At 41.6% G+C, this 9,878-nt stretch overlaps 1 protein-coding gene across 3 annotated transcripts in view; it reads left to right on the forward strand.

The window, feature by feature from the left end:
- Positions 1 to 8,340, forward strand: part of cdin1 (CDAN1 interacting nuclease 1) — a 56,265-nt gene extending 47,925 nt beyond the window's left edge. For all 3 annotated transcript variants that reach the window (XM_078278006.1, XM_078278008.1, XM_078278007.1), the window contains one exon: positions 6,795 to 8,340. In XM_078278006.1, the coding sequence (XP_078134132.1) occupies positions 6,795 to 6,951 (157 nt within the window). In that variant the 3' untranslated portion in view covers positions 6,952 to 8,340. The remainder of the gene's footprint in view (positions 1 to 6,794) is intronic.
- Positions 8,341 to 9,878: the final 1,538 nt, after the last annotated feature.

Below are 9,878 nucleotides of genomic sequence, written 5' to 3' on the forward strand. Positions count from 1 at the left end.
TCCCTCTGCCTGCCTTTGACTGTGTTTCCCAAGAGACAGGTGGCAATTATCGACCAGGGCTGCTGGGAGTTCACAATAACAGGTTAAAGGAGCATGTATCCCCTTGATGCCGTAGTCCTCTCCGTCTGAACAGGCTCCCAGCCCCCAGCTTGCTCGCCTGCCACTGCGGGGAGCTTCCTGTCTCCAAGCAGAACTTACAGACATGGGGACTCATCAAAGGCCAGAGGGGACTCCAAATTAGCACTGCAGCCAGTGTTTGGCTTTGGAGACTAAATAGCCTCATTTGAAAACAGTGAAAACCTCAGAGACAATTTTGTCTTCTGTTAGTTTTACTTCCCTTATCGAATATAAAAAAGCTAATTTCCATTCTGTGCAGCATGTGCATTTAAAATGTATTGACAGATTATTGCCGACTGATTTCAGTACAGTACTTGCATTGGAGACACCCTGTGAAGCCATCGCCATAATAGAATTTAATAATATCAGCATCAAGTGTTAATGAATACCCGCTCAGTGTCATAACTGAAGAGTTCAAGCCATTTTCATGATGTAGAGGGTCATTATAGAGGATGAGAGTCGATATCTGAGAAATGATCAGGTGAGCTCTGACCGACTGAATGTTAACCCTTAAACAGCCAGGGAATAACACACAGATGGAGCATTCTTATTATAACATTTATATTACAAAGGCTGAATTTTAGTGTGGTACTGTTTGTGGAAGAGGAAGATGAAAAAAGAGGAAAGGTTTTGTCTGAAAGTCTATAAGTTGTTCCATAACTCTAACATAACTTTAATGTAGATTGGTCTGGTGTCATCATAGAGCTGTCATCAGTAGGTTGTTTTGTCGTATGCGGTGTCCTCAATACTGTTTGGATCAACTTTGGAACACTAAACAGACAAAGCCAAAGCCAGACCACACCTTGTTTGGTTTCGCTCCACATCCAAAGCAGACCAGAGTGTGTCAAAGTGCGTTGGACCATGACGCCGTAGATCTTAGAGGGGACCAGCACACATTACACACACAACGCACACTTGTCCCTCAGATATGTGTTGCTAATGCGGTCGGCGACATGCTCAGTTAAGGGACTTAATGAGTTCCAAACACTGATTAAGACTCCTCCCTTTGGCTGGAGGATGTTTGGGAAGCATGTTATTGTACAAACGGATCCTAACCAGGACCAAATGGCGCTGTGAGGTGGTGCTCTCTCTATGTCTTGCTATTGTGCTGTCGAAATAGAAATAAGGCTAATTGTATTAGCTCATGTGCTCATTCACATAATCATGTGTTAGCCAGGTTATCAATCAGCTGATTGATATAGTCTGTCAGATTTTGTTTGTGTGTGTGTGTGTGTGTGTGTGTGTGTGTGTGTGTGTGTGTGTGTGTGTGTGTGTGTGTGTGAGAGGAGATAAGATTTAGGTTATTGTGAGAAGGTGGCTGAGGTGATAGGAGGTCGTGAGGGAAACTGAGGTCAGAGAAAGTGATAATTTGTTAGCGGGAGATAAAGACTGTAGAGTCCCATAGCAATGTTGGGGGAGCTTAACTGTGTTAGGAGTTAAAGGTTATTAATAAAATGATATCAATGATTTGTACCATTTATCATTCCGTAAGTGCAAAGCTTAAATGAATTGGTCAAATTAAAATCCTTATTATAGTTAGTTTTATCTGCAACTCTGTGGATTTTAATATGAGTACCAAAAGTAAACATCTCAGTTGTGTATGTTAACTAAATTCTGTGTATCCCTCTTCAGAGTACATACAAACAATTGTCCTAATGCAGTAGGTTGACACATATGACCCACCACTGTAATGAGAATGATATAGAGAGTCTATTGAGTTGGGCGATATATTGTTAGAACACTGTACTGTGTCATGATTTGAGGCAAGATATCAGTAAAAAATTACTAAATTTTTTCTTAAGGCTGCATTACAGTAAAGTGATTTAACTTACGGACTTTATTTTTATAGGTGAAATTGACATCAAATACCTATTTTGTCATCAAATCCACATTATTTTTTAGTTTTTTTTTTTCTCAATGTTTTATGTATTTAAATATCTTCTGAAAACACCAATAGTCATCTCCCAAATGTTGTCCCATAATATCATTATATTTGATTTTGTCAATATCACATGACGGGTTTAGATGATATTCTCCCTGAGGTTATACATTATTTAACATGGCTTCCACCTCCTAATGCAAATATTAGAGCTGGTGTGTCTTACTGTACAATAAAGTGTTCCTGAGCTAACGGTAGCATTGACTCATTTTGTGGTGGGTCAGAGAGCATGTCTTGCCACAGAGGTTGGTCGCTATGGTTACCAGATAAAGCACTGGAATCCTCTAGTCTCAGTTCTGGTGTTGGTGTCACGCATCAGTGAGGGGGAATTATCTCCTTGTGCAACATACAACTCACAACACACCGACTCGACCTGGCATCCCACACCCTTCATACTCACACATTAAGCCTCCACACCTCTATGTTAAACCTAACACTATACACTACACAAACATACATTCATGTAGAACACTCTCTCTACCTCCAGCAGTGATAAAGACAAACCACATCCGCGCCACGTTTCATTTTCATACCACATCGACAGAAAACATAAAAATGTCGGGGAGAATTACATCTGGCGGAAGATGTTTTATTTTTTATTGCCTTCTATTCCACCTTAATTACGATGCTTGTGTAGGCTTGGGCGACTTATTTAACATACGATCATGTGCTATGACTGCCTTGTATTTATGTTTTACATACCTGAGCAGAATTAAAACTTTTCCTTGCCCACAAAGATGAACGGGGCGGCGGTGAGAGAAAAGAAGGTGTTCTATTCTTAGCTCTAGTCATGTTAATAACTTGTCTCTGGGAGGTTAACTCTTCCATTCAACTTGTGTTATTTATGGACAGGAGGATGTATAGTTTGGAGCAGGGGATTATTTACCTCCCTGTTCGTGGACGCCCCTCCGGGCAGAGCCAGCCTTTAAATATCCTATTTGTGTGCACGGAAGCTTGTGTTATCAGGGCGTCTTCATCATAAGTCTGGCTGACTTGCTACTGCAAGGCCATTAAAATACACATGCTGGATGTACAGTGATCAGCTACGGGGCCATATCACCTGGCATGCAGGCCCTGGGTCACTGCCCCCCCTCTAAACCTCCACACGTACAAACACATCACACAACCATTATCTGACCCTATAAATAAACTCCTATAGGCAGCTGTCTGTTTAGCATGGACTCACTGGTAAAGAGCAGGTCATTTGTCACTAATGCACACATTTTATCTTTCTTTTGCTGTTGTTGTACATAGTCCTTCTGTCTCCGACACAGGGACTTTTATCCCTTTATACATCTCACCCCAATTACTCTTAATGTTTTCTGTCTTAAAAGAAGTTGAGCAGGTTCCATACCTGAATTTCAGGGAGCAGAGAAAAGACTGACTAAAGCTGATGTTTGGCAGTGCTTTAGTGGGCCTACCTTATGACCTGATGTATGGATGCTGAAAACAAAGAGGTCTTTGTGGGGAAACCTCAGAGACATAGAGTTCATGCTCAGGTAGAGGCTTACGCTGTCTAAACCATTGCTGGAACGTTTCTTTAAAATGAGTCTGCGCGGTATGTAAAATGAAGTGACGGTGTTTTAAAGTCGAGCGTAAATTCATCTTGATTTTATTGATAATTCGTCATATTGTGTAATGTGCTTTGGCAGAAGTGCTTGGCCCCCAGTTTTTTGTAAAGCTTTTTCTCACCAAATGTGGCAGATCAAATTAGCCTACCTGTTTGTTCAGTAGAAATGTTAAACGGCAAGTTTTATTTTATTTTTATTTTTTTTTTTGAGGGGGGGCTGTATGACCCTTATTAACCTTAGACTTCTCAGAAAATGAGAAGGGCATACATAAAATCAAGAGAGCAAGTTTGCACATTCTTTGAAGGGTACAGTTTGTATTTCACTGTATTTTTAATAGATTTTGCAGTTCATATTTTTACTGGTGCTCTGTGTGTGTATGCCTTGTGCATATAAAGATGCAGAGACTTAATTCAGTGCTCCAGCTCTGTGTGAGGCATGGCTGCATGACTCGCTGTGTGTGTGTGTGTGTGTGTGTGTGTGTGTGTGTGTGTGTGTGCGTGTGCAGGCAGGCAGGCAGGCAGACACTAATAACACTCCCTCTCCTCCATTCGAGAGTTTTTGTTCCTGAGTGCCTTGCTCTCATTAAGCTGCCGTAGTGAGCTGCTTGGCACCTGCTTTAAATGCGACCACCACCCGCTCATTAACACTAACGAAAGCGTGGCTGGCAGCCGCAATCCACGCCCAGGCTCGTCAAGTGGGCCCCCTCGCTGAAATTAGCTACGTTTCACAAACAATTTCACCAACTCGTTACATAGTTAGGTGTTTATTTGAAGGCTGACTCTGACTTAGAGGTGCTGTGTGTAATGAGTCAGCCGAGCCCACATAATAAACCATAATTTGCAGATAAATTTAAACTTAACCTCTAGTCACTTTGTCAGGCGTTATAAACACTAACTTCAGAGGGACTGTACATTATATATGGCATCATATACTGTATGTTTATAATTGCTCTTTACAATGGAACTTTTTCTACTCATCAGGCTCAGTCTTGGCCTCTTGACCATTCCCTTCCCCCTCCGTGTTGTTTGTATTCCCAGTCTTAGATTTTTCCTTAAGCTCCCTGTAGTATTGACTTGTATTAATTCTGAGTAGGATTCAAAGTCCATTTATTTTCTTTACGGTATGGAAAGGCCTTGGTGACATGGCTCCCCTGTGTTTATAATTTTGCTTGTTTCAATTTGTGCTCGGCCTCCCCTGACAGAGCCGGGACATGATGTATTGTACACCGCTGCCTTATCTGTTGATGTACAGTTTTAACCTTTTCAGAAGGTTGCCTCTCTCCACTCTGTGCAGACGAGTCTCCCTTTTCTCCCCTTTTCAGCCTCACCTCCCCATCCAGAGCACAGGAAATACATACAGCACGGCGGCTGAATAAAAAGAAGAGCATAACCCCTTTTCCAAAGTCATCTAATGTAAATGTTTAGGTTTTGTTTCCATAACATTTCCATATTAAGAGTTGGCGGCCATGTGCAGCAGTGGACCATGGAAACGATGAGAGTTTTGGGGCTTGTGCTTTGTGCAGCGCTGAGAGGCTGAGCTATGAGTGTGACATTGTGGTGAACTTTCAGTGTGCATCTGTGGGCTTTCTCCAGGGCTGTTAGCTTTGGCCTACTTGCTCATAGATACAGCACCGTAAATCACACACTGTACAATGTAGAATCAGGGGATGGGGTGCAGAAGCATGTACTGCTGCAAGGGCCTCTTGGAGGGAGCGGTGTGTGCGTGTATAGTCGCATATATTTTCCTGCATGTCTCTGTCTCCATACAAGTACTGTATGTAAAACATGCACTGCCTCAAGGCTCAGTCAACAGTAGACATACATAGTTGGCAATGTCACGACAACTGATTCTTGCACTTGCATTTATAATTTATCTGGTTAGAATACCCTGCCGAAGTTGCAAGGGTCAAACATCTAAGTATTTATAATAAGCTCATAAATTATAACTATATAAAAAAAAACTAAAGATTCACATAATTAGTATTAAAATAACACCATAAGGTGTTTTGAGTCTGTATTTTAATATGAAATGATTGCTCACAGGTTCAAGGTTTTATGCACTTTACCTTGGAGCTGAACTTCTGTTGCTCTCTGTGGCCTTTTGGCTAGCTTCCTGTCTAGGTCTCCAGAGGCTTCACAACATTGTTAACTGTCTGAGGATAGAGTGTCTGGGACCAGAGCACTGTCAGCCCCCTTGAATCTGGTCTTGCATGTGGGGGCTGAGGTGCTCTCCGCTCAGAGTTCAACTGTGACATGTCTTTATGCATGGCAGCTAACGTTCAAAGAATAGGTATGATCTATATGAGGCAGAGAGGGGCCACCGGTAGCTCTTTGGGGCATAATAAATAGCTTGAAAGATGATTTATTGCCTTTGTGAGGAGAGGTAGTGAAATAACATTGCACATTCCCTGTGAAGAACTCTATTTTAATTGTTTCTGCACCTTTTAGCAGACCTTCGGGTGTACAGTAGCTACAGTGTCAATAAGACACAATAGCATCAAAGTGATGTGAGGGAGAGAACAAAAGATAGAAAGAAGAAGAAAAAACATCTTATATTTAAATAGTCTGAACTTGACTTCTCAGTTGCTTGGCAAGTCATTATTTATAGCTTTTAGGAACTGCAGTGTTTGCCAACTTAGGCAAAGTTGTTCTGGCATTCAAAGTGGCTGTGAGTGAAACAGCTAGACACTGTTGGATTGGCTAACATTAGCCGCCAGATGCAGTGTGTTTAAGTCTCGGACTTTGTGATGAACTCTGTGTGCTCTGCTATGTGCCAAAGGCTTCGGATGACAGGATCCGGAGGCCTTGGTGTAGAGCTTTGTTATTTCTCCGATAATTGTTATTTCACTGCCATTGTAATGTGATCAAGTGTGTATCACTCGGCGGCTTTTTTGTTTGATTCAGCACACGTTTCCTGGATGGTGATCAAAGGAAAATACTTAAGGACCTTATCGCTCATATATCAATCTTGCTTGTGTCCCATCTTTCTATCTTTTTATTTGACTTATTACTGCTTTTTTTTGTTTTGCCTTCCAAATCAACAGCCGTAAGCAATTAGCAGATATGAGTTTAAAAGATACTGTGCAACTCATTCATAGCTACTTCAGAACTCTCAGACATGATGTACTAACAAAAGACGGGCTTTGTTTCTTTTGTTTTGCACCACAGGTTTGGTCCCGGCCTTGTGATCTACTGGTATGGTTTCATAGGAGAGCTGGACTGCCAGAGAGACAGAGGTATCCTGCTCAAAGACAGCTTCCCTACAGACATCGTCACCCTGTGCCATGCCGCCCAGCAGGACCGACTGCCACAAGAGCCAGAATAAAGACAAAGAGTGAGAAAAGCAAAACAAAGATGGAAGGAAAGAAAGAGGAAGACAAGGAGGCGGGAATTGTAGGAACAGGGGTGGATATCTAGATCCGGAAGCAATTTGGCTTTCCTGCAGTGTGAGACGAAATCTGCCCTGAACTCCACCTGACCCTCCATCTCTGTCTGTCTCTCCCTTCCTCTCTTTCACTGCCCCAAAGCTACCACATGTAAACACACACCATCTTTCTGTATATCTGACAGCACAGGGTCAGATTCATACCTGTGTGCGAAAACACCGTCTTGGAGGCTTTCCTAGTTGTTGGTCAGCTCCTGGCCCCTGGATGGCCTCTAGTAACGGACAGCCTGGGTGAGAGCCAGGGCCAAAGCAGGACATAAGGCCCTTCCTTATCACACCCAAAGCCCTGGCCTTTGTCACTCCTTCCTCCTCCACTCCATAGGCAGATAAGAGAGGTGCGGTCTGGGGGCTGGGTGGAGGCCTGTCTCTCACCTGCGTCACTCAGTGCCCTCTCAGTCACTCTTCAGGGGGTAAACAGAATCATTTCTGTTTAAAAATGGCCTCACTGTGACCTTTTCTACTAAATGTATTCAGGTTGTTGTTTTTTTAGCACATTGGGTTGACAGGGGTTCACACTGCAACTAAATTTCATCACATAATTATTATCCTCTTTTTTCTTTTTTTTAACTATAATAAATAAACTATAAATCTAACGCTTTTGATGCTATACATAACAGGTGTTTAAGTTTTTCTGCTTGGCTAGCTTGTAAGGTGTTGAATAAAGGTACGGTTGAATAATACTCGTTTTAAATTGTACTTTTTGTCGATTACTGTTGAATATTTTTTCGATTAATTGGTTAATCGCTAAGTGTATAAAAGTTGAAGAGAAAAAAAACAATGGCCATCACAATTTCCAAACCAACAGTCCAAAACCCAAAGCTATTAAATTTGCATTGATATAAACATCATTATGTATATATTTGTCTATACATTTTCTTTCTTTCTATCGACTGACTGATTAATCGTTTCAACACTGATCATAGTTCACTAGGGTTATTTCATTGGCCTAAAGTCTGTACTAAATATATATCTTATAAGCTGTGTTAGCTAACATCATAGCAAGTCAAGTAGCCTGAAGTTACAGTCTTCTACACACAATGAATTAGGGTGTCTGTTGAGCAAGAGATCTGAGGTCACAGTCTAATAAAATGCAAAGTGATTAGGTCTCTGTGTCACCTCCCTGAGTGCTTTGCAGGATTGTAAAAAGAAAATTCAGTTCTTGTTACGTTCTATACTTTACGCTGTGATCATTTAAAAGAACATCTGTAAGGGTTTGTATTGTATGTGTATGTTATTATTAATAAATATGTTTTAATTCTTGATTTTGAATATGCTCTTGTCATGAATGTTTATTATATACTTAATAAGCTTTGTGAGTGCCTCAAGGTACGTACATTTGAAACACTTGATTTCCGTGTAAAGGTGTGTGCCTATCCAGCAGTTGTCTGTTGCACTTCTTTACAACCTCAGAACCTTTTTATGAGCAGATACCAATGGAAGAAACACAGCCGGGCTAGGGGAACCAGAAGTGAACATAAAGTTGAGTGATGCTTTAAGAGGCAGATATGCACTGCCTATAGGGGGTCCCTGTCCTGTCCGCTTCTTTATGGCACACAAAACGATAAGAGGAAAGAAAGTGAAAGGTTGAAGAACCCTGCCACCACCTCGGAGAATGCATCTTATAACAAGATGTGTGTATGTGTTGTGCTCCCTAACTGTTGCAGTATTGAAACTGAGTAAAGAAGAGGATTTGTTTTCTAATGCACAGATCTTTCAGTACAGATACTTTGTATAGCTGTCTATCAGCGCTTGCCTGCAGAGAGATGAATTTAAAGCAGACCTCAGGTGAAAGGTATACGGCATGAAATGATGTTCTCCATGTCTTCACAACAGTGAAATCATTCCCAAACCTGAGCCACTCCAGTTATGTTACTGAGAAGAACTCCCCCTATATAGAATCAAAATAAGCCCTTCTATGTTTGTTCTGCACAGTCATGCACCGCTCACACAGTTAGAGAGATATGGTATGTGGGGGTTAAATACCACTAAAGTGTTGCTTGATTTGTTACCCTTAAATCTCTAACCCTCAGCCGGCTCCCATATAGGCCTTGATCCCTCCGTGAGGAGGCCAGTGGATCACTGCGGGGTCGCCAGGCGGCCATGGCTTCCTCTGTCAGGCCCCCCCTGCTACATGTGGTACAAAACAACTGTCCCCATGTGTCCAGTTAAATTCAGCCCTATTGCCTGGCCATGGAATGCTTAGACATCAGTTTATGGCTCCTGTTGGACACAAAAACAGAGCTATTTTACTCAGGGAGGGAAAATTCTCTATTGAGCAAGAACATAAAAAAATGGAAAACAGCAGATTCAGTTCCTCTCAAGTTTCAAGCCTTCCTGCCATTGTTTTCCAAGATGGCTGTCACACAAAAGAGGAGTCAGGGTCAACTCCTATAAATTAGGTTCTGCACACAATGCAAACTAAATACAGCTTTTTTAAATCTACTTCAAAGGCGAGGGCCGACATCAGCTTCAGCTGCCAGTATTTCCATGATGTGAGTGCAAATATAGAAAAAAAAACTTCCATCTGATAATTTTTAAGAGCCAGACATCATTATTTTGTGCTTTCCTAGCCCTCGTCTCCCACCTCTTTTAGATTCATTGTTCTTGTCACAACAATGGGGCACTCGAGTGTTCTCCAAATAAGGCCATATTGGAGAGGTTGTTTCCTGGGGCCAGGAACACCAGTGGTGTGGAGCAATTTCATCCTCAAGAAGCATCCAGTGAAAACAAGACTCATTAGAGAAAAAAATATTGATTTGCTATATACTATATAGCAAACTACTATTTTATCATTTTGTTATCGACAT

This window comes from Sander vitreus, chromosome 20 (assembly GCF_031162955.1).
Source record: "Sander vitreus isolate 19-12246 chromosome 20, sanVit1, whole genome shotgun sequence".
Classification (NCBI taxonomy): domain Eukaryota; kingdom Metazoa; phylum Chordata; class Actinopteri; order Perciformes; family Percidae; genus Sander; species Sander vitreus.